General features: G+C 42.3%; 3 protein-coding genes across 11 annotated transcripts in view; 1 reads left to right on the top strand and 2 right to left on the bottom strand.

Moving 5' to 3' along the window:
- Positions 1-55: 55 nt before the first annotated feature.
- Positions 56-12237, bottom strand: susd1 (sushi domain containing 1). Of its 8 annotated transcripts, XM_053674494.1 has the most exons (23): positions 12095-12237; positions 11471-11606; positions 10522-10656; positions 10020-10169; positions 9714-9866; positions 9312-9491; positions 8720-8899; positions 8430-8609; positions 7351-7530; positions 6820-6999; positions 6325-6504; positions 4134-4313; positions 3618-3797; positions 3322-3501; positions 3053-3232; positions 2799-2963; positions 2394-2491; positions 2106-2292; positions 1722-1815; positions 1189-1420; positions 970-1009; positions 714-807; positions 56-184 (listed from the first exon to the last, which is right to left on the bottom strand). In XM_053674494.1, the coding sequence occupies exons 2-23, from the start codon at positions 11520-11522 to the stop codon at positions 160-162; spliced, it is 3225 nt and encodes a 1074-aa protein (XP_053530469.1). In that variant the 5' UTR covers positions 11523-11606; positions 12095-12237; the 3' UTR covers positions 56-159. The 8 variants fall into 8 exon arrangements, with proteins under 8 accessions (XP_053530469.1, XP_053530470.1, XP_053530471.1 ...); XM_053674495.1 differs by lacking the exon at positions 12095-12237 and having other exon boundaries at positions 1175-1420; positions 11471-11762; XM_053674496.1 differs by lacking the exon at positions 12095-12237 and having other exon boundaries at positions 2106-2187; positions 11471-11762.
- A 1367-nt stretch (positions 12238-13604) lies between these two features.
- lrp13 (low-density lipoprotein receptor related-protein 13) lies at positions 13605-21774 on the top strand. 2 transcript variants are annotated; one of them, XM_053674487.1, is made up of 19 exons: positions 13605-13713; positions 14422-14580; positions 14934-15146; positions 15229-15461; positions 15576-15705; positions 16065-16252; positions 16475-16658; positions 17150-17359; positions 17446-17620; positions 17749-17950; positions 18195-18357; positions 18707-18903; positions 19001-19538; positions 19620-19739; positions 19816-19923; positions 20234-20467; positions 20827-21286; positions 21371-21479; positions 21559-21774. In XM_053674487.1, the coding sequence occupies exons 1-19, from the start codon at positions 13638-13640 to the stop codon at positions 21586-21588; spliced, it is 3729 nt and encodes a 1242-aa protein (XP_053530462.1). In that variant the 5' UTR covers positions 13605-13637; the 3' UTR covers positions 21589-21774. The 2 variants fall into 2 exon arrangements, with proteins under 2 accessions (XP_053530462.1, XP_053530461.1); XM_053674486.1 differs by having other exon boundaries at positions 20234-20479.
- A 1994-nt stretch (positions 21775-23768) lies between these two features.
- Positions 23769-25271, bottom strand: part of rchy1 (ring finger and CHY zinc finger domain containing 1) — a 4610-nt gene continuing 3107 nt past the window's right edge. Inside the window, exon 8 of the mRNA XM_017451708.2 lies at positions 23769-24479. Within this exon, the coding sequence (XP_017307197.1) occupies positions 24381-24479 (99 nt within the window). The 3' untranslated portion in view covers positions 23769-24380. The remainder of the gene's footprint in view (positions 24480-25271) is intronic.

Raw genomic sequence — 25271 nt, 5'->3', positions numbered from 1 at the left:
TATTAGAGCTGTGTGGACAAAGATTAATATGGAGGGCAGAAACTTTTTTTTTTATTTAAGAAACCATTTTTATTGCAAACAAAAATACAAACAAAAACAATGAACACTTTCGAAACGATAAAAGAATAATTTTATAAATAACATAAAACACATATTCCTTCAAAATCTGTGTCCTTTCCAAAACCTGTATTACACAAAGAGAGAGAGAGAGACAGAGAGCGAGAGAAATCAGCATAAAGAAATGGTGTAGGATTTTTATTTGTTTATCAGTTCTGTTTTTGTTGCACCCTTGTTGACTTCCTCTTCCCATTTCTTCTCAACTGAACATTTTGAAAGAAAATGATCTAGAAGGCCCTTGTTCACTCTTTCGCTGGGAGTTTTGCCTTTTATTGAGTTTTGAGGGTGTGGGTGTATGTACATCACGTAGATTTTTTTCTTTTGGTTAAACCAGAAAAACATTTACACAGTAAAGTTACTTCCTGGATGTTAGGTTATAATTAGTATACTACGTAGTTATCAGAAAAGTGACTAGTTAGAAGTTGATATGAATCTCTGAGAAATTAACTTAATCTACATTGCCGTTGCTGCCAAATTAGACTGTGGTCCTGTTTTGTTTTTTTAAAAAGGTCTCCATAGTCTTTACTTTGTGCTCACGTGTACTGGATAGAGAAGTGGACAAGGGTGCATTAGAAACAATAAACTAAGACTCTGACCAGCAGCAGCCGTAAACCATCATGCTGAAGAAACCCAGAGCGCCGATGAAGCCAAACGTGACCAAAGCAGAAATCCTGGTTGCGTAGAAGGTTCCTAAATCAAAACAGATTTATACGTAAATAACAGAAAAAAAAGATATGTTCACCTACAAGGACTTGTAAAAAAACAAAACAAGTATTCAAAGGAAATCTTTATTTATTATTTATACTTATTTAGGCTGTTATCATTATTTAAAAAAAATAATAACAATTTCACCTCTGGCTTTGGCCCAGATAACGCAGGACTGCTTTCTCTCCTAAAAACACCACACATTTATGTTACTTATAGCTAACGCTAAAGTGACATCATCAAAATATCTATGAAAATATATATCACATATAACATATAAATCAAAACATATCACTCTAAATAATAATTTCTAATTGTTAATATTTATAATGATCAATAATTATAAATGCACATTGGAAAGGTTACCGGCCCCCAGGTGCAGACGGTGCGCAGGATGATGTAGTAATCTTGCCCGTTCTCCAGTGGAGCGTTGTAGAAGGGTCCGTATTGCTCTCGGTTCCCCAGTGTGAAGTTCACCTCCAAGCCGAGCTCACAAACCTGCAGCTGAGCCGCAACGTACTCGCCGCCACAGAAACGAGACGAGGTACAGTCGAACACCAACACGCCCACTACGGGTACCACGATCACCTGATATACACTGACACACACACACACACACACACACACAACAGCATTTTTGAGTAAAGTGAACATCTACACCATGCAGAAGGCAGCCATTTTACCTCTGCTTTTCGTCTACATATTATCACGGTGGCTTAACACACTCATAGGAGAGCACTAACTGCCTTATACACATACGTATGTATAGTACATACGGTATGCATGAGCTGAACTCACATGCCACTTTTTTTGCTAAATTCAAGCTGTCTGTTTCTGGAGAAACCTGAAAAGCTCTCTATAGAGTAGCTGTGCTCTTTTCCATATCTGTATCTCCTCACCAAATTGGGTCCAGCATACTGGTGGCTCTTCGTAATCGTAGAGTTGGTCGGTGGGAATCAACCTCATTGTACCCGACCTCGGGAGTGGGTGGAGCTACGAAGGAACAAAACAGTGGTTTGGTCATGGACTACGACAAGGTGTGACTTTGCCTAATCCCAAATAAATTAATATTACTTCAAAGGAAAAGATTGTTGCAAAATGTTCCTAAGGAAACATCCAACACAATTAATTTCTAGCTATAAATTACTAGATAAACATGTAATGTTCCCACAAGGATAGGAATCTCAGACTGTTTGGACCTCGTGAGGACATCTGGTTGGTCTGCATAAGGAAACGCTTTTACTGGTTACTGAGGTTAAGTTAGAATGTCTGCGTGTGTGTACCGGGTATGCTGGTGTTAGCAGTAACAGTAGCCGTGTCTCCGGTCTCCACTGAAGTCACAGTGATAGTGTAGTTGGTGATGGGCTGCAGGTTCAAACACACAGTGGGATGTAACCCTGACAAGCTAAACACTTTCCTATGCCGATCACTGAACGAGGGATCGAAACCCCTCACACCGATAAACACCACCTAAACACACACACACATACACACACACACCAGATTTATTTCCACTAGTATTTGTGTGTTTCTTTTGTACTGTGTTGTGTGTGTGTTATTGTTGAACTCGCCGTGTACTGCTGTTTGTAGCCTTGTGATTCTGCAGCCGTCCTCCAGCTCAGACATTTCTGATTAAACACGGACAAACTCTGAATGCTGAACTTCAGCTCTGTTGCAAAAAACAAAACAAAAAAGTGTTGATCTTTCAGATAGTTCTGTTTCGTTTTCGCTCTCACTGTGTCTTTACACTGTACTACGCTGTAGCTATGTGGTTTGCTTATTATGTCATTAACTAGCTTAAGATTGTCATCTCTATTTCCAGGTTGCCAAGCAACAGTGTTCCCCAGACCTTAAACACATAGCCATGTTACTAATGGTATTGTTTAGTATCATGATATATTGTGTAACCGATAATCAAAACGTTACTATCACGAAGAATAATAAAGTTCAGTGGTGCATAGGACATGTTATTCTACCTCTGCAGCGCATAGTGGCCACCTGCCATCTTCCTGTGGTGTTGCACACTGATACGTCACTTCCTGTATGTCTGTAATAACCTTTAACACAGTGATGGATGGCGACGCTGCCGTTTTCCCAGAGAACCTCTGCGTTCGGCAGCATAGGAATCGGACCGCAGTACACTACAAGGAAGAAGGTGTAGAGAAAGTACTTTTTTGTGCAGTGTGAATGTGTATGTTGTCTATGTGTGTGTGCGTGTATGTGTGTGTACCTTCGCAGTGCAGCTGTACAGGACTCCACTGGCTGTCGGAACCACACACAGACACTCTCGCTGTGCTAACACGCCGATATCCAGCTTCACACTCATATAGAGCCACAGAGCCCAGAGAGGAGCTGCCGTTCCACACTAGCAGTGTGTGAGGGAGAGGTTGGGGCTCACTGCAGTTCACCTCTAAACACACACACGCACATACATATACACACCTCAGTCAGGTTATCATCATCAGTATAATAGTATATAATATACACGGACAGTACTACCTTGACAGAGGAAGTGCAGAAGGCTCCATGTTCCTCTGCTCGTACACACACACACTTCCTCGTGTCCGGTGTTATAAAAACCTTCCACACACTGATATCGCACTTCTGCCCCCACATTACTGACTCGATTCCACAACATTACTGCGTGAGGGAATGATGGAGGAACACCACACAGTACCTCTGAACACACACACACACACACACACACACACACACACACACACAAAGCAAGTTAACCACAAGTGTGTACACCAACGCAGGTACAGTGAGGAACTCCGTAAGAGAGGCGATTTTACCTCGACATAACAGAGTAGCTCTGCTCCATGAACCATTCTGAGTACACACTGATTTATTTTCTCCCAGTGCAGGATAAAATCCTTCCTTACAGTAATAAAGTACAGAGCTGTTAATATGCACACTGCCATCCCACAACCGGCCAGCGTGGGGCAGTACAGGGGGGTCAGAGCATCGGATCTCTACAGACATGGGGGTGATGGATTACACATTTTCAGACTGTACAGCTAACACACAGCAATGTGTAACGATGATGATAAAAGACTAACTGAGACCTTTACAACAGAGACAGTAACTGTCTAACTGTGTAACGGCAGTAAATGACTTATTTAAAGACAGTGCCTAATTGTAAGTGGAAAAATAAGCGGCCAATTTAGTAACAAACCCCGATCTGATGAATTCTGCAATGAAACAGAGACACTAGTAAAGTAAACACCTAGCTGTGTAACAGACGGATCCTGATAATCAAGTAACAGATGGAAACCAGTAATCGGTTAATTGTGTAACAGCCATTTTACCTCGACATAACAGCGTAGCTCTACTCCATGAACCGTTCTGAGTACACACTGATTTATTTTCTCCCAGTGCAGGATAAAATCCTTCCTTACAGTAATAAAGTACAGAGCTGTTAACACGCACACTGCCATCCCACAACCGGCCAGCGTGGGGCAGTACAGGGGGGTCAGAGCATCGGATCTCTGCAGAGAGTAGAGGGCGTAAAAAAGTCCACAAATTCAGGCCTCATGTTTCACACAGCAAAGGGGATAAATATAACTGGCTAACAGAGACATTAGCTGTTGGTCTGTTCTGCTGCAGTTCAATGACATGAGGAACCTGAACTGTAATCTGTTATTTCCATTTAGTGCAAAAAAATAACATGAGATGAAAATATCAGATAAAAATATGCCACTGTGGTATACAATTTGATACACAGCTGGCTAACAGTGAGTAAATGTGTAATATTTAAATAATTATACTTGGCTACACCATCACAATGGATTTGAAATGAAACAATCACGATGTGACTGAAGTGTTGACTTTCAGATTTAATCCAAAGGGTTTAATAAAAATATTACATTAACTGTTTAAGAAATAAAGCCTTTTTTTACCAAGTCCCTCCATTTCCACAAGCTCAAAAGTAATTGGACAATTGACGGATCAGCAGTTTCATGGCCAGGTGTGGACTGTTTCCTCATTATTACATGACAAACTAAGGAGATAAAAGATCTGGAGTTGATTCCAAGTGTTGAATTTGCATTTGGTAGCTGTTCATGGGAACTCTCAATATGCCATTGAGGTCCATGTTGGTGATGATGTAAGTGAAGGAGGCCATCATTAGGCTGAAAAAAACCCTCAAAAAACAGATCCATCAGAGAGAGCAGAAGCTTTACGAGTGGCCAAATCAACAATGTGGTACATTTTTAAAAAGAAGGAACGCACTGGTGAGCTCAGCATTACCAAAAGGCCTGGAAGACCACGGAAGACATCTAAAGTGGATGATCGCAGAGTTCTTTCCTTGTTGAAGAAAAACCCTTTAGAACATCTCACCAAGTGAAGAAGACTCTGGAGGAGGTAGGCGTATCATTGTCAAAGTCTACAATCAAGAAACATCTTCATGAATGTAAATACAGATGGTTTACCTCAAGATGTAAACCTCTGGTAACACTCAAGTACAGAAAGGCCAGATTACACTTTTTGGGCAAAAAAAAAAAAAAAGCCTGAGCAGTTTTGATGCAAGGTTAACTTGTACCAGAATGATGGGAAGAGAAGAGAATGAAGAATGAAAGGAAGGATTTATGATACAAAGCATCCCACATCATCTGTCAGACATGGTGGAGGAAGTGTTCTGGCATGGGCATGTGTATCTGCCAGTAGAACTGAGTCACTGGTGTTTATTGATGATGTCACTGCTGATAGAAGGAGCAAGATGAATTCTGAAGGGTATAGACCTTTACTTTCTGCTCAGATTCAGTCAAATGCTGCAAATCTGATAGGACAGAGCTTCACAGTACAGATGGATAATGACCCAAAACGTACAGTGAAAGCAACCCAAGAGCTTCTTAATGCAAAGAAATTAAATGTTCTTAAATGTCTCAGTCAGTCACCTGACCTCAACCTAACTGAGCAGCTTTTCAATTCCTGCAGACAAAACTGAAGGCAGAAAGACCCACAGACAACCAGCAACTAAAGACAGAAAGACTCACAGACAGTAATACCTGAAGACGGCTGCAGTAAAGACCTGGCAAAGCATCTCAAGAGAAGAACCTGAGCATTTGGTGATGTCCATGGGTTCCAGACTTCAGGCAGTCATTAACTGCAAAGGATTTGCATCCAAGTATTAAAAATAAGCCTTATATTTATAATTATGTTAGTTTTTCCAATTACTTTTGAGCCTGTGGAAAAGGAGGGATTCTACAGTAAATGGTGTAATTCCTAAACAGTTCATGTAATATTTTTGTTAAACCCTTGAATTAAAGCTGAAAATCGACACTTCAGTCATATCCTGATTGCTTCATTTCAAATCCAGAGGCAACAGTACAAAAACGGTCACTGTCCAAATACTTATTGACCTGACTGTAATTCCTGAAATGTCTGCATATATATATATATATATATATATATATATATATATATATATATATATATATATATATATTTCCTTACTGGGAAAATACCAATAAATCATGCTCATAGATTGGTAGATAATACCTCGACATAACAGAGTAGCTCTGCTCCATGAACCGTTCTGAGTACACACTGATTTATTTTCTCCCAGTGCAGGATAAAATCCTTCCTTACAGTAATAAAGTACGGAGCTGTTAACACGCACACTGCCATCCCATAACCGGCCAGCGTGGGGCAGTACAGGGGGGTCAGAGCATCGGATCTCTGCAGAGAGAAATATGAAGTGTTTGGGTGAAAAAAGGCCACGATCAGGCCTTGTATCTCATACAGTGGAGTGTGTGTCAGATCAAATGCTAATTGTGTAACAGAGATGTTTAGTAACTAATTGCACAACGCTGTGGGACCACGTGAAACAGAACTGTTACAGAATTAAGTAACAGAATTAACACACTAAATGAGTCAGTGACTAATAAACAGAAACACAAAGTAGCTAAGTGAATAACAGATATGCTAATTGTAGTAAATACAGTCACTGAAAGGTTACAGCACCAGAGATTTACAGCTTGCTGGTGATTTTACCTCGACATAACAGAGTAGCTCTGCTCCATGAACCGTTCTGAGTACACACTGATTTATTTTCTCCCAGTGCAGGATAAAATCCTTCCTTACAGTAATAAAGTACAGAGCTATTAACACGCACACTGCCATCCCACAACCGGCCAGCGTGGTGCAGTACAGGGGGGTCAGAGCATCGGATCTCTGCAGACATGGGGGTGATGGATTACACAAACAAATGACACACATTTTCAGACTGTACAGCTAACACACAGCAATGTGTAACGATGATGATAAAAGACTAACTGAGACCTTTACAACAGAGACAGTAACTGTCTAACTGTGTAACGGCAGTAAATGACTTATTTAAAGACAGTGCCTAATTGTAAGTGGAAAAATAAGCGGCCAATTTAGTAACAAACCCCGATCTGATGAATTCTGCAATGAAACAGAGACACTAGTAAAGTAAACACCTAGCTGTGTAACAGACGGATCCTGATAATCAAGTAACAGATGGAAACCAGTAATCGGTTAATTGTGTAACAGCCATTTTACCTCGACATAACAGAGTAGCTCTGCTCCATGAACCGTTCTGAGTACACACTGATTTATTTTCTCCCAGTGCAGGATAAAATCCTTCCTTACAGTAATAAAGTACAGAGCTGCTAACGCGCACACTGCCATCCCACAACCGGCCAGCGTGCTGCAGTACAGGGGGGTCAGAGCATCGGATCTCTGCATAGAGAGAGAGAGAGAGAGAGAGAGAGAGAGAGAGAGAGAGAGAGAGAGAGAGCTGGCCAAAAAGAGACATGCATACATGCAGCCCAGCATTTCAACACTAATCTGCAGACTTTGAAAGGTACATCAACTTCATACAAGTTGGCATTGTCTCTGCTTATGGCTTGGTCTCTCTTACTGCCCTGGACCTTTCCCATCTCCCTTTCCCAATGATCTTTTCCCATTGTCAGTCCTTGGGCACTGATCCTGTCCCAGTCTCTGGCTCTGATTTTGCAAACTTATCAGACTTATGCACTGTTGCTGTCTCAATCACAAGCAATGATTCTGTCCCATTCTGTCTCAGGCACCTGTCTCCTTGTCCCAGTATCAGTCCCAGTGTTGTGTATTGATCCTGCCCCACCATCAGTCTTACGCAATGGTCCTGTCTCGGTCACAAGCAACAAGTATGTCTAAGTGTCAGATCTTGTCCCAGTCACAGCCTCAGGTACTGATCTTGTCTTGATGTCAGTCTCGAGTACTGATTTTATTCCAGTCCCAGTGTCAGATTCAAATAATGATCCTGTCCCAGTCCCAGTCTCAGGTGCTGATCCTGACCTCACCATCGGTTTTGGGTACCAATGCTGTCCTTGCTGTAACACTTGTGTACTGGTCCTGTGCACTGCCCCAACATCACTATCAGACACTGCTTCTGTCCCAAGGCCTGATCAGTGGCCCAGTCCCTGTTTCAGGCCATATTCTATATATATTCTTTCCAGAAGGAAAGTGGATGAGGGCACATTAAACCACAACAGTGTGCACTGGGTATCTGAGACACATAGCAATCACTTAAATAACTAATGGCGTGAATAACTTGTTAGCATAATTACACAAGCAGATGGAGAGAAGTGTGTGTGCACCTTTGCATGTGATGCGAGTATCAGTCCAGCGCCCGTGAGAGTCACACTCCGACACACTTCCTGTTCCCACACTGCGATATCCCGCTTTACACTCATACAGAGCTTTAGAGCCGATATTTCTGCTGCCATCCCATAATACTACAGAGTGGAGGAGAGGAGGTGGGGGGCCGCAACGGATCTCTAACACACACACACACACACACACACACACACACACACACACACACACACCTTGTTCATGTTGTTCAGTATAAACTTGGTCCAGTGTAAATATAAATATACAGTACTACCTTGACAGAGGAAGTGCAGGAGGCTCCATGTTCCTCTGCTCGTACACACACACACTTCCTCGTGTCCGGTGTTATAAAAACCTTCCACACACTGATATCGCACTTCTGCCCCCACATTACTGACTCCATTCCACAACATTACTGCGTGAGGGAACGATGGAGGAACACCACACTGTACCTCTGAAAACACACACACACACACACACACACACACACACACACACTGAGTGACGGGGTGGTGTTTACAGTTGGCTAGTGTAGTGTTGCTAATGTTAACCTCTATTATTGTAACTCAAACTAGCAAAATATGCTAAACAATTTGTTTGTTAAGGTCTAATGGGAAATGATCCAGTTTGTGATTGGCTGATCAAATGTAACCTAAGCTCCGCCCTTGTTGAGTGCGGAGTGTGTGTGTGTGTGTGTGTGTGTGTGTGTGTGTGTGTGTGTGTGTGTGTTTGTGTGTGGCTCCAACTCTCAAAAAATGTTATCGCAGTGGATATCAGACGCGATAATACCAAAGACTGCTATTTAGGTTTAGGTGGCTGTTTTACTTGTAGCAGTTGTTATTGTTGTTCTTGTTGTTGTTGTTTACCTTCACAGTGCATGCTGGGAAAACTCCAGCGTCCGTCAGGGCCACAGATGGCCGCGACGTTTCCGCGTGTCCTGTTGAAACCATCTGCGCAGGCAAACTGCACAATGCTGCCGTAATGAGTGAGGAACGGAGGGACCTGAACTGCGTGACGGACAGAGGGAGGGGGACCGCAATCTACCACTACACACACACACACACACACACACACACACACACACACACACACGTGCACACACTCACACAGAGTTATCCCTTTATTTATATCATGATAGTTCAAGACGTTTTAACAATGCTGAATATCAAACCTGAATATTGTGTCTGTTATAAAAAACACTTATTATTTAGAGAAACATATCAATAGGGCGTGTGTGTGTGTGTGTGTGTGTGTGTTTGAGTACTCACTCTCACAGTACGCAGACTGTTTGTGACGGTGGAACGGCTCTGATCCATTCTGAACTGTGTATCCGGTTCTGCACGTGCAGTAGAAGTCACCGGCTGTGTTCAGACACACACCGCCTTCACCGCAAACACCGTCCACGATACACTCGTCCACATCTGTGAGAAAACACACACACACACACACACAGCTATGAAGGTGAACAAATCAGACCTGTGTTCAGCTCAGTTGCATCAGACAGATTAGACATCGCAGACCTCAGAGCAGTTAGCCTCATAGTAGATGTGGAAGTGTGAGTGTGTGCACCTCACCGTGGCAGTATGTGCCATCGTTGGGGATGAACACGGCCTGGCGGTTGGTGGGGCTGTAACCCGACACACACGTACAGAAGTAGCTGCCGTAGGTGTTGTGACACCTGCTGTGATCGCCACAGATCTTCCCCAGCTGACACTCATCTTTATCTGTGACATCATCACATACAGAGTCAAATCACTGAACTTCATTATAAAGCAGCTTTATATTTCCAAACAATCAAGCTATCAAAAGTGTTTTATTTACACAAACATAACAAATTTCACCTAGCAAAATTTAATTAATAAAATATTCGAATTTAGAAGTAAAGTTGTTTTTATTTTGTTTAGGATTGGCATTGAAAGCCTCATTGTAAACACTACATGGGCATAACGATCCTTATAACCACTGACAGGAAGTTCGTAAAACTAGACAGAAGTCATACGATACAAAAATGGATGAGGAGCTCTTAAAATGATACAGGAAGTTGTAGAGATGCTACAGGAAGTGGAGGAATGAGACCTTGGCAGTAAGTTCTGCCGTTTCCCACGAAGCCGTACATGCAGTTACACACTTTCCCTCCAGAGCCGTCTGTCTTGTCATCGCAGGTGGCATTCGGGTGGCAGGAGGCACAAACATCTGCCCCAACTACAACATCTGTAGACACATAAGGAGAGAGAGAGAGAGAGAGAGAGTCAGAAAGAACAAGAGATATACACAGAGACTGAAACGAATCAACTGCCTGTAAATTGCCACCACAGGGCGGTGTGACACACTGGGAGGAACGCGCTATCCGCCCTCTTCCACATACACGAGCTACGATTATCTAGTGTCGCTGTGATTGACAGTGGAGAGAGAGAGAGAGAGAGAGAGAGAGAGAGAGAGAGAGAGAGAGAGAGAGTTTTCCCCTCCCACCCAGAGAGAATGGTGAATTTGTCTCTTCTGGACTCCTGCGATCTCCTGACCGGAGGATGAACACTTTTCTGTTGCACCACTTTCAGGGCTGAACCTGTGACATTTATTTATTCAATCCTTAAAGTACCTGAAGATGTTATTTGCATGGTTTATTTTAATCAGAGTACAGTATACCATATATAGCGACTTACAAATGAGAAAGATACAAACAAGTCATTTACTTATGTAAATGACTTTTCTGCAGAACATCCTCGTAAAGTAATAATAATACACTAAGTGAATGATGTGACTGCACACAATGAGGACTGAACGATCCTGCAGAAATAAACACCACTCCTGATTAAAACACATGAGGACCCTGTATATGATTAACACACTGAGGACTGAACGATCCTGCAGAAATAAACACCACTCCTGATTAAAACACACGAGGACCCTGTATATGATTAACCCCTGCTATATATCTTTAACAAGAGTAGAGGCACATGGCTAATCAGGAAATAGTGACTCACATTATACACACTGTCTGTCTGTAGTGTAAAGGTGTGTGTGGTACCTGTGACGATGGCGACGGTGGCTGTAAACAGGACGAGTGCTGTTCCCTTCATAGCTGCTCCTGTTCTCTTACTTATTCACTACTCGCTCCTTCATCCTCCTCTCCCTCTCCTCATCCTTACGTGATGGACAGAACGCTGGAGATATAGACGGGGCGTGGGGGGAATGTTAACTGGGGTCGCTCTCTCTCTCTCAAAAACACACACACACACACATATACATACACACACACACACAGGCGCACTAAGGGAAATGTGTGGTCCTTGTGGTTTTGTCACTAAGATGTGTTGACATGTTCAGTTACACATCAGGGTGTGTGAAATAAACTTTCTGGCACACACCCACAATGCAAAGTCATGTTTAAGGCCTGTGTCTGTGCATGTGTGTGTGTGTGTGTGTGTGTGTGTGTGTGTGTGTGTGTGTGTGTGTGTGTGTGTGTGGGGTGTGTGTGTGTATGTGTGTGTGTGTGTGTGTGTGTGTGGTGATTAGGGCTATATTTGGGTGCCCAACGCTGCCAAACACTCATCACCCTGTAACGGCTGCCTGTTAGCAGTGGAGGAAATTTAAGTTATTTCAGAATTGTGTGTATGTGTGTGTAAGATTGTGAGTGTGTTTGTGTTCTTACCTCTTGCAATGTAGGAGACTCTCGCAATTCAGAAGACACACTCCCATCTGGCTTCACAAAGGAGAACCGAAAACACAACACAGAGAGCACACCCAGCTCCACAGCGCAGGTGGAGGATGTGTTGTGTGTGTGTGTGTGTGTGTGTGTGTGTGTGTGTGTGTGTGTGTGTGTGTGTGTGTATGTGCTCAAGGGTCTGCTTGGGGTGGAGAAGTTATCTCTTCATGCATTGGGAAGATAAGCAACCTCAGACCTATCATTACACACAGACACACACAGACACACACACACACACACTATCACTCACTCACTTTCAGTAAGCACTTTATCCTGGTCAGAGTGTTGGCTGATGTGGAGCCTATCCCGAGAACGCTGGGTGTGAGGCAGGAAAACACACTGGATGTGACGCCTGTTCAACACACACACACACACACACACACACACACACACACACACACACACACACACACACACACACACCTAATTCAGAAAAGTCCTGAGAACATTGAACAGGGCATCACACACACACACACACTCACACACACACACACACACACACACACACACCTAGGGTTAGTTCAGAACCTGAAATCTGGAACCAATAAAGAAAACAGCGCAGTCTGATGTTTAAGGAAAAATCCCATAAACCCGAGATCAACAAATAAACTTGATATACATTAAATATTTATTATTATTAATCATAAATATTAATCATTTATAAAAACACAGTCCCGCCTACATCATAAAACATACGTATATACTACATTCTATAAATATGATGTAGATATTGTTATTCATTGTACAAATCAACAAACTTCATAGTTCAGGTAACAAGTCCAGGAGCAGAGCAGAGTAGGTACGCTACTGTAGGATAAATATAAAGGACCAGGACACAGATAAATGTAATAATAATAATAATAATAATAATAATAATAATAATAATATGTTATGTGTGTTAGTCAACAAGATATACCAGATGTAATGTTTTATATAAAGGATTATCCCACGAGGAGATATTTTTAAATTATTTATTGCTGCATTTGTCTGTAGATTAACAGCTGCACTTCGTATTTTGACCACGAGGTGTCACTAACCCACACCGAGTTGAATGTATTGAACCTTTTTTTCTCAACACGATCGGGAGAAAAGTTTCCTCTTTACTGTATCAAAACGTGTTAATAAACATGTACTATAATGATGATGAAATGCACCTCTTATCTTCAATGTCCATTTTAGAGTAAAGCTTTATAGGTACACCACATGCACCTTCCCAGGTAAAAGATATGCGTGTTTAATATGTCACGTGACAATATATCATACATCCGCGTGAAACACGGTTCAAGCTTAAAAATAACCAGGTGGATCATTTTGGTGGAAATAAATGCATTTAAGTATTTAGAAATCCCCGAAAACTGACATATCTTCCCCTGAATTATCCGGTCAAGTAATTAGGCTAATAATTGAATAACGGCGTTAAATGAATGCACTTAGTGCGGCTCGTGCGCCTATAAATGAGCAGCGCGTGGGCAGGTCCTTGTTTGCAGTCATGCGGGCGGTGCGGGTTTTGCGGGTGTTGTGGACGCTGAGCATCGCGGCCTGGACTCTCTCTGCACTTCTCCCAGGTCAGATTACAGCCACATTCACTCCAACAACCTGCTCAGCTGAGAGCAGCTCACATGCTCAGCTTGAAGATCTATTTGTGGAGATCCTAGATTTAAATGAACGCCATTTGGGCTTCAGATCTTCATTTGATCTCCGCGTGGAGAAGCTGTCCAATGAGACGTGAGGTGTTTTAAATTTGAGAACACACCTTCTCTTTCTCCAACATCCTGGAGTCCGGAGTTGTTTGAAAGGAGATCCAGCTTCAACCTGTAGGAGCTGGAGGGGAAAAAAAAATCAGGGTTTAAACCATTTTACTTAAATTAATGGCAAAAAATGCAACTCTACCTTTCTTTTCTTTTTTCTTTTTTAAACCACACACACCTTGTAGCAATGCTATAAAAGCATGGTTTCTAAAGAACAACCGTTTTCATTGTGGTGTACTTTGGTGAGTTTAGAAATTAAAATCTGTTTAGCTGTTCAGTTCCCCAGCTGCTGTAGTATTCCACTATATAGGGTGTGAAAAGGGTTTCTAAACTACTTTATTTTATATACACAGTGGGGCCATTTTTAATTCACCCCCATCTTGATATCTTGAAAGTTATTTGTAATAACGCTACGTACACTTCAGTGTTTGGACTAGATGAAATGTGTACCTTAATTTAATCACCTGTATACAAGCAGCAGTTGATATTAACATCACAGCCATGTTTCTCTCTCTCTCTCTGTAGGTGTTCGTGTGAGCACCCAGGAGCCTCTGCGCTGTCGGGTTGGCTTCATTCCGTGTAAAGATGGTTCTGAGTGTGTGCTTCACAGCCATGTGTGTGATGGAGAGAAGGACTGTCCTGATGGCTCTGATGAAGAGGCGTGTTCCTCCGTGTGCACTGTTGGTGAGTCTGTAATGTACTGACTGACTGAAATCATGTTTTTCACGGGTTAAGTGTAAATTTTTGGAAGCCATGCTGCTGCTTTAGTGTGTTTATGGGCTGGTTAACCAGGTGAGTCAGTGATGGTGTGGAGAAGCTGCAGGATAAACCACTGGAACAGCGGTCTTATTGTTCTTGATGTGGAAATGAGGTAATGGGCATGTATGTAATGGGTAAAGCTTTTAATCAGGTTTTCATTCAGGTGAATGGATTTCATCAAGCATGTGCTGCTTCCCAAACACGCATACGGATTGGGTCACGGTATTCCAGTGAAATTCCAGTACAGATGTTTAATCCTGTGTTGTCCGTGATGTCAGGTCAGTTCCAGTGTGCTCATGGGAAGATGTGTATCGAGAAGAAGCAGTTGTGTGATGGTGTAGCACAGTGCCAGGACAGATCAGATGAGGTAGACTGTTTTAACCCAGAGGAGGGCTGCTTTCACCGCTGCGACAAAAAACGCTGCCTTTCTGAATCGTTTATCTGTGACGGAGAAGCTGACTGCGAAGACGGCAGTGATGAAGCTGACTGTGGTAATGGAACTCTCGTGTTTCTCGTTTTTAAACAAGATTAAATGTTTCTGGTTCACCTTTTCTCTTGTTTTTCTCCATCCAGGCGACGGGCGCTGCAGCAGTGGTGAATTCCAGTGCAGTAACGGTCAATGTGTGTCCATCAACATGCGTTGTGACAGTTATCCAGACTGCCAAGATCACTCGGATGAGGATGGGTGTGTGTCACAGGCGGAGTGTGCTGCTGATCAGCTTCATTGCCTAGACAATCAGCAGTGTGTGCTGCAGGAGTGGATCTGTGATGGCGAGAACGACTGCAAGGACATGTCCGATGAACAGGTAACCCTGATGTTCATGCTCAGGTGGGGAATGGAGTTGGTGTTGCTTTCTCTAAGAGGAAGTGTGTACCTTCACGTTTGTCCTAAACTTCAATCAGTTCCTGTTTGTGTGTAGAACTGTACAGAGTCTTCGGTGGAGTGTGGAGCATTTCAGTGGCCGTGTGCGTCTCAGACTCTGTGTGTTCCTCAGAGCTGGCGCTGCGATGGCACCAAAGACTGCAGAGACGAGAGCGATGAGGCCGGATGTGAGTCAGATTTATGGTTACTCGTCATTATGATGACGGAGCAGCATTACAGAATTACTGATGCTGAGCTCAATTTCAAAAAGTATCTGAAGGGTCATTGTTATATTTAGATGTTCCTTAAATAAGGAAGTAAGTTAAGATTTCTGTGGACTTCAGGAAAATATCTGCTCCATAGGTCCTAAAATTATTGGCGTGGTTTGAACTGGGGCACATCTTAATATTTAAAAATCTCAAATGCTGTTCTTCCAACTCCAGTCCATCTGTGCACAACTGCTGATGGATCCTGTGGCTTACCGCTGCTGTGAATTAGCAATCTTTAGAACCCTTCACTCCTAAACATCTAACTGTTTATGTGACAGGTGAGCCTGTATCTTGCCCCCCTGATCAGTTCCAGTGCGACAGTTTGGAGTGTTTGGACCCCTCACTCCTCTGTAATGGTGACTCTGACTGTGCAGACAAATCAGATGAGGGAGGAGCCTGCATGAGTGACGCATGTTCTGACCAATCGCAATGTGCACAGGACTGCTACAGCACGCCCAAAGGAACAGTAAGCCTCTTCCTCTATTTACTCTATCATTTATGTAGTAACGGGTGACTACTTCATTTACACTCATTAGTTATTAACCAATCATGGGCCAGAGTCTAATTCACTGTGGTTGACCCACAAGTCTGAGTGTGTTTGTTTAAAATTAATATTTTGTTCTATTATGACCTTATTTGCCATTTTACTGTGAATCTACAGCTATGTGGTTGGTGACTGTGTTTGTAGCGCTGCTGGTGCAGGAAAGGTTACGAGCCGGTAGACGGTGGGGTGAAGTGTGTGGATGTGGATGAGTGTGTGAAGACCCCAGATGTGTGTGATCACTCCTGTATGAACTCGGGTGGCTCGTATGAGTGCTCCTGTAATCGGGGTTATATCCTGGAGCCTGATGGACACAGCTGTAAGATTACAGGTAAAGAGGAAACTGGATTATGATGTGTCCTGATTAATTTGCACACTGATGTGGTCATGTGATTCAGAAGATGGCTGTGAACATGCACCAAATGCATAAAGTGGTACGTGAGAAGCTGTAGTCCCTGTGCAGAGTGAGGTATCCATCCAGATTAATGTGTAAAAAGATCTTGGAAAAGCAGTCAATTAGCAGTTTCTCATGCTAACTGGCTTCTATAATTATTCTCTCTTCAAGAGGAAGAATTGTACTTGATTTAATTCTATTTGAACCATTAAATAACTCTGCTATAGATATGCTAGCCTTGCATGTAATTGAAAAGGTGGTTTTTATGCTAATTACTGCAGTGTTTCTCCTTGTCCAATGCTTTCATTTTTAGGCTAGTTACTAATTACTAATAAGTTTCCAGACACTATAAAACCTTTGCTGCCCAATGATCTCGCCAATAGTCAGGTTTCATGAACCGTTTGGCATGTCCTTTCCTGTGTTTTCAGATGAGGGATACCTGTTAGCCTCTATAGAGTCAGACATCTTCCTTGTCAATCTCAGGAGCACCACCCTCAAAGTTCTCTCCTCTGAGAAGCAACCTATCCTTTCTCTGGATTACGACTGGAAGGAGCAGAAAGTGTACTGGATAAACATGGATGCTGAGGCTGTGATGTGGACTACACTAGACCAGAATAGCAGAGGAACGCTAATCCAAGGTGCAGTCCAACACCTAAAATCAGCATAATGTCTTCTAAACACAGAAGTTGAAAAGATGAGATTGGATTTTTTTGGGTCGTTGTAGGCGTCAGGACGGAGTGTGTAGCAGTGGATTGGGTGGGGCGGAACCTGTACTGGACAGACAGAGCAGAAAGACAAATAAATGCAGTGTGCTTGGACGGTTATAGGGCAGAGCCTGTGGTCATTGTGGACGACGATGTAGACGAACTGCGTTCACTGGCCTTGCTACCTCAAAAAGGGTAAAGCCTTACTATATAATAAACTGGGTGTGTCCATACATGTCTTGATTATAATTCATGTAAGCATTTTAAGTCACAACGTGCAAGACTTTTCCCTGTGAATAACAGTCATTGTATTTTTGTATCAGTGTGATGTTCTGGTCAGAAACGGGTGATGAGGCTCAGATTGAGAGAGCAGGGATGGATGGCTCAAACAGACGAGTGTTGGTGCGTCGCTCTCTGCACTGGCCTGTTGGTTTAGCAGTGGATCTGCTTCAGAGCCGGCTCTACTGGGCTGATGAGAAACTGCCCTGTATCGGATCAGCCACACTGGATGGAGATGATGTTAAAGTAAATTTCAGCCACCTCCTAGTTTTTTATATATATATATATATATATATATATATATATATATATATATATATATATATATATATATATATATATATATATATATATATATATATATATATATATATATATATATATATATATATATCTGCTAATTTGAGTTTTTTTATTTTATGTTTAATATCTGCTCGGTGGATTGATTTGCCTTGTTAATTCTGAAATTTAAAAAATTTGTATCTTGAAGATCCTGCAGCTGGAGACTCAGAGTCCATTTTCATTATCAGTGCTTGGAAATTTGGTCTACTGGTCTGACAAACACAGAGGAACCATCCAGAAAGCTCAGAAGATGACAGGAAAGCAGCAAGTGGTTCTGCTCAAACGGCTCGGCCAACCATTGAGTCTCAAGGGAAGTACCACTTCTGAGTCATGTAATGGTGAATTAGAGCTTCCTATTTGCTGTTTGATGTCTCCACATATAATTTCAGCTCTGATTTAAGATAAGGGTTTGGTTGTTCAGTTACACAAGTGGTCAAGACCTCACTGGGGAGGCTTTAACTGCCTTTGAACTACAGCACTAAATAAGAGGAACATTGTAGGCTGCTGGCCAGCTAGTACTCCATGGAAAGCTATCTAGTAGGTTTAGTAAATCATGGAATGCTAAAAGAACATTGGATAGCACCAGCCAGCTAAAGGAACAGTGGGGGATTTCTTGTCCGATGAAACCAAGTAAACAAGTGTACGATCTGTTTACACAGGTGCTTCATGCCTTACTGCAGCCGAGTGTTGAGAACCCATGTGAATTAAAGCCCTGCTCTCACCTGTGTGTCTTGGCATCTGGACTGAACGCAGTCTGCAAATGCCCACTTCAACTCCTGCTGAATGATGATGGACTGACGTGTTCCAAGCTAGATGACCCCTTCCTTCTGCTCATGTCCCCCACTTCAATATTACGGGTACACATGCGTCCAGTCTTGTTGTAGAAATATTGTTTCCATTAACTTTGCATTCACTAGACTTGCTTGTGAATCCTGTTGTGTATGGAAATTTCAGGTCTCTGTACAAAGCAGAACTTCAGGCATTGGTCTTCATGACTGGCCGGAGCATCAGAGATTTGATCTCCCTGAAGTGAAGGTAGCTACAGCTTTTGACCTGGTCCCGAGGGAACAGGTGCTCTACATTTGGGATGCAACCACTGGTGCCATGGGCCTGTTTAAACTGAAGGAGGCAGGTGTAACATGGCATGGGACGCTGTTTAAACTGAGGAAGGGTTCAATAGCAGCACTGGCTGTTGATTACAGCACACTGAATGTGTTCTGGAGCTCCACAGATCAACCTGGTGTGTACGTGACTTCAGCAAATGGAATACACACTGCCCTGATCATTGACAAAGGCAGGGTGCAGGCCATCGCTCTGCACCCTCCGACAGGGCGGCTGTGTTTCAGTAATGCTGAGCTGCAAGGAACAGGAACTCGTCTGGAGTGCACCTACATGGATGGAGGGAACCACACTGTGGTTTGGGACGGAGCCATTAATCCGGTCTCACTGAGCCTCTCGAATGATGGGACCATGCTTTACTGGGCCGACACTAGTGAGTGTTATCTACTCTTGGGTTGTACAAAAATTTAAATGAAATTGCACTTATGTGCAAGCTAATCTGTTTGTCCTGCAGGTCTGGGACTCCTCACCTCAGTTAGAATTGATGGATCTGAACATAAGGTCTTGACAAGTGAGGAGCCTGTAGTGGCGTTCACATTAGCCAACAGTATCCTTGTCTGGCTCACAAAGACTGGTACGCAATCACTTCCTTTCTACTGACTATCAATTTAGCAGCCGAAGATTAATTCAATGCGGCTGTGTCCGTGCAGATTCCATAAAGTGCTGGTTCAGTGAGGATCATCAGACAGCGAAGATGTGGTTTAAGGTGAAAACGGACGTGCTGGACATAAAGGCTTTCCATAAACCCAGTCAGAACGGTGAGTAGATCCTAGATATTTATCTACACCCACTGTTTAGAGGTTTAAATATGGACCTTTCTACAACATTGAAGCAAATATTATAACAGAAGGCCACTTAACCTGCAATTATATCCTGGTTCACTCCAAGAATGACCTTAAACTGAATTGTCATTTTGTCAATCTAAGTGGATCTAATTTTGTTTTCGGCCTCTTTCACTAAATATTTAATGCCTTTTTTATATAAAGGATATATTGATACAAAAATGCTGAGCTGAGAAATGAAGTGCTTCACCTGCTGACATCCCCATCTCCTGCTGTGTGTTCTTAGGCACTAATTTGTGCTCCAGTGGAAATGGTGGCTGCAGTCAGCTGTGCTTGGCCTTTCCGGGTGGAAGGACATGCCGCTGTGGGCGGGGTTTTCTCCCCACTGATGAAATGGGCTGCAGCATTGACCCACGATGCCCATCGGGCACCAAGCCGTGTCTCCGTGGAGAAGAATGTGTACCCCTAGAGAAGTTCTGCAATGGTGATCCAGACTGTGCTGACGACTCAGACGAGATCTGTGAGGAAATGAGTAATGTGCTCTGATTCAGGACTTGGCCAGATTTCAGAATACTTTAGTACAATGTCTCCTTTAATACCATCTTGCACTCTTTACTGTAGATTGTCCTGTCACACATCACCATCTCCCAGTGTAATGAAGCATAGAGTGGTTATTCTTTTTACTGAGATGATGAGTTTTGTTTTTTAAAGAAGTTAGGAGAAACTTGTCACTTCCTTTTTCTGCCTTTTTCCAGTCTTGATCAATATTAGAAGCCGGCTAGTTTTCTTTTCTTGGGTCATCTCCTGGTTTGAGGAAATGTAGTCAACTTTCTACAGCCTTTGCATCTTTGACCCCCTCCCCCCTCCTTTGGGTTTCAGGTGTCCAAGACCAAGCTAAATCTGCTGAGGGTGTTGCTCCAAAAGTTCGTCCCAGCTCTAAAGCTCCACTTCCACCACGGCCAAGAGCTTCTGCTGGCCCTGGTTTAGTGAAGAAAATCAGCACCAGCATTGGCTTGTCTCCAAAATCCTTCCATCCATCTGTTCCTGAAGTAGTGGACAGTCCTACGTCTCTCAGGCCTGACCCGAGTGACGTTAAGGTGGAAAGTGTGGACTCTGAAACGTGTGGGGCGAGGCAGTGTAACGGGAACGGCGAGTGTGTGTTGGATGGACAGATGACGTGCAAATGTGCGTTGGGTTACGGAGGAGAGCACTGTGAGCATGAGGTCGGAGGGATCATGCAGGGGCCGGTCATCTACGCCACCTTGGGATTGGCTGTCGGAGTCATTGTCCTTGGACTCATCGTTGGGATTATACAGAAGAAGAAGGCTGCAAATCGGAGGTAGATGCTACAGCTAATTATCTGGGTTGGTAAATGGTTCAACACTGGGAGTTCTAACTTGAGCATTAACAAGTGTGTTTGCAGGCAAGCAAGACCGATCGTAAGGGAAACCAGTTTGAGGGATCTGTCAAACAGACCCCAGGCCACACCCACACAACAGAACAGCAAATTGACAGATCCCGAGAACCCAGAGGTTCGTTAAAGATGGACAACTTGACTTTCTCAAACCTCTCTGTTGGTGTGTTTTAAGTCTAACTCTGATTTCCTCTCAGCCACAGGTTGTGATGTCATCAGGGGATTAGGTCATGTCAAGCTTCCTGTGCAGCATCTTTTCACAAAATAGTTGCTGCTGTTTGAGCACTGCTTCGAAGTTTATTTGAAGTGTTCATGCTAGTTTGCCTGAACTGTAGGTTCTGACAGATTTGCTTATGTACTTTACAATCTTGTACAGAGTGATTTAAGAAAAAAAATAAACACTTTACTACAAATGTGCTTGATATTTGTCCCAAACAGGGGGGATGACATCCAAACTTCATCCTTTCTTCTGTAGGCATTTCACCAGAAGTGACAATACTGTAAAGAAAAACGTAACGGAGTGTTAACATCTTTACACCAGCTGTAAATCTGAACGCTACAACAATATGCACCATCTTCACTTTATTTAAAAAAAAAAAAAAAAAAAAAAAAAATGTACAGAATGTTCATAATGGCTTTTACTGGAACTATTTCCATGAATTGAGGAACTAATTATGAAGTTAAATCTTAAATATTTAATGGCCGCATACTGGAGTCAACAAGTGTCATTTTGTCCAATTTCATTAAAATATAACTGCCAAACTTAAATAGTTCGATAGTTCTCGAATCCAACACGGTTGTAGAACTTGTCTCCTCAGTTTTAGTTGAGGTTATGGAGTTTCTCCAGCAGGAACACCCTGCCATGGCTTCTTCCTGGAACTGGAATGCAGCTGCATTTAATGGCTTTCAGAATATTTTATAAATGATCCAGAATTGTCCATTTTTTTTTTAAAACCACACAAGTCCCGAGGTGATGGGAACTAGTGGAAGACAACTTGCTGTAATAAATGGGGAAAATAAACACACTATGGTTTTAACAAGTGCCTGCTTTAGTGTTTGAGTCTGTAAAGCACTAAATGTGCTGAGAAATCTATTGCAGTTTGTCGTGTATTCAAGTCCCTGGTGGTGATACTCTCATTTCAGATTCCTGTGAATGAACACCTTTCTTAATAGCTGCTATTACAGTAGCTCTAAAGATTTATAACCAGTTCTGTATAGAAATTATCCTTTGATAATTAAAAAAAAATCTGAACTTTTTATAAAGCCTCTCGAATCAAGTCAAATTGACAGCACCTTTAGGTAGCTGATAACAGTCCTTGTGCTTGTCTAACATACTTACATAAAACACAAAAAGCTAGAGTTTAGCATGGCTTGTGCAATTTATTCATGGACACAAACTATAAAGACTAAAAACTATAAGAAATATTAACATTCAACTATCTCACTGATTGAAACGGGACACTAAACTGTGAGTGAATGAATAGCAGGGCAAAGAAATCGATGGCCGCCATTTTGTCCCACAGCCTTCCATAGAGATGGCTTGTTAGCGTCCGGGCAACACATTCTAATATGAAAATGTTAAATATAATACGATATAAATATTGTTTGTGTGGTTTTGTAAATGTTTCGCTGTGTCTGTAGTGCTGATGTTACTGTTGATGAAACAAGAAGTTCTCTCCATTATCTTCCTGACAGGATTGAAGCTTCACCTCACGTGAGGACTCTTGAGAATAAAAATGGCACAAACCTGACAAGATGATTCAGCAATCTACAGTATTTTATACATGGATCCATATTCATTGATCATGTTTTTAATCCAAAATGATTTCAAAGTGGGTCAAAATCCAATCCAAAAATAGCACTAATCAAGTGGCTAAGGTTCTAGTTCAAGGTTCCACTCACTATTTAACTCACTTAACATTACTTACATTGAATTATTTAACTTACAGAAAATGTGCCTGCTAATTTTTTTATCACATAACACTTCTATAAGTTACATCTCTGATTTCTGGTAACCGATCTAAATGTTTCTGTATACGTGGCTAGTATTATATTCTCTACAGATCTTCGTCTGTATTCACAAATTACAGTAGACCTATATGCTGAAGGAAATTTCACAGAAAGACATGAAACAACCAGTGAAGGCCTGGTTCCCCAACGGGTTACTCCAGGAATCTGAATTGAAGACCTCTAATAAAGGGGATGGGTTACGTACAAATTGACGTCCTTTAGGCGTTCTTTCCAGGAAATTCTGACAAAATATTTGATAACACAGGTCTAAATGTACATGAAGTAAAGTTCATTACTGAGATATCATGTTTATTCGCTGCATCCTCGTGTCAAGGTGATGGTTTTACTCTCAGGAAATGAGTTTTGCTTTAGTACGATAACTACACGGTTAGCTTAATTATGTTTTTTAAATTATTTTTATTAGCAGCACTGATGCTGAAGAACTGATACATCAATAGAAGCCTGGATCCCAACATCCATTTAATTCCACACCACTTACATACAGCACACACTGTAATGGTATTACCCAGCTCTACGTGAAATTTGCACCATCATGTTTGAAGGGTTTTTTTCCTCAAAACGATGTTGTGATGATGTGTGTACAGGAATCAGAGGAAGTAACATCACGTCATCTATGACAGAGCATCAACGATGGAGCTGAACGAGAAACCCAGGCTCAGAAATACACAAATGATGTTTTAGATGAGCTGCTGTCCCAAAGTGTCAATGCTCACACACTGTTCACAAAAACATCCAGTCTGTGAAGAAGTCATGACATGATGGAGGACTGACATCAAATATCGGTGACCAGGGATAGGAGAAGGGGAAATCGCAGGTCTCCGTCTTAGGCCGAGCAGGATGGCGTTTCAACTTAACGTCGGTTAATAATGGAGCTGGGTGAAAGAAATAGATAAGAGGTAGAAAGAAGATAAGAAGTCGGAGGAAATGATGAGAGAAGTGGAACAGGTATATTTTTTTAGGCTTGTTTTGTTGTTGATCAGAAGCTGCATCAATCCTGCGAGGTGTTATAGGAGCCACAGCCACCACACTTCATCCCCAACACGTGGAAATCTACAGTACAGCGGTGCTGACAGTCGTTACACAGGATCTGTAAACACACACACACACACACACACACACCAGGTGGGAATGACAGCTGAAAGATCATTACAGTGAGCAGGCGATCTATTCAGATGGAGTTTGTTTAAAGCCAGGTCAGTTATTCATTCATTCTGAAGCAGGGGTCACCGACACTCTTCCTTGAGATCTACTTTCCTGCAGGTTTCATCTCCAACCAAAATCTAACACACCTGCTTCAGCTGATCAGGAACTTCTTAAAGCAATGATTAACTGGCCAGGTGTGCAGGATTATGGTTAGAGTGAAAGTCTTCAGGAAGGAAGATCTCCAGGAACAGGGTTGGTGACCAGTGTTCTGCAGAGTTATGTTTTGTGAAGGACAAAATGTTAAATCTAAACACATCTGTAATCACGCTGTCTGTCATCACTACCATCAGACCCTCGAATGACAGAATCCTTCTTTATTTAAAGATGCTAATGATGTGTTCCTCAGGTGGGCGGGTAAAAAGAACTTTTCCACTGGTTCATGAGACCAAGGTTTGTGAATTGAAGTGACTGTGAGACTAGATAACATCACAGTGAAGGGACAGGAACCGCTAACTGGAGAAATGTGGCTTTCACCTGCTGCATCTTTTCCCCCTTTGATGAATCGACTTTTCCTTCAGAAAAATATCTTTAAACATAATTTTTCAGGTGTGACGTAGAGACCAAAATTCAATAATAACGTGCTGACAAGGAGATAAATCTGCGCCGACACACCTCACTGTGCACTAACACACCTCGACACACCTCACTGTGCGCCGACACACCTCACTGTGCGCCG

The sequence above is a fragment of the Ictalurus punctatus genome, chromosome 22, assembly GCF_001660625.3.
Source record: "Ictalurus punctatus breed USDA103 chromosome 22, Coco_2.0, whole genome shotgun sequence".
NCBI lineage: Eukaryota > Metazoa > Chordata > Actinopteri > Siluriformes > Ictaluridae > Ictalurus > Ictalurus punctatus.
This window is presented reverse-complemented; position numbering and strand designations above follow the sequence as displayed.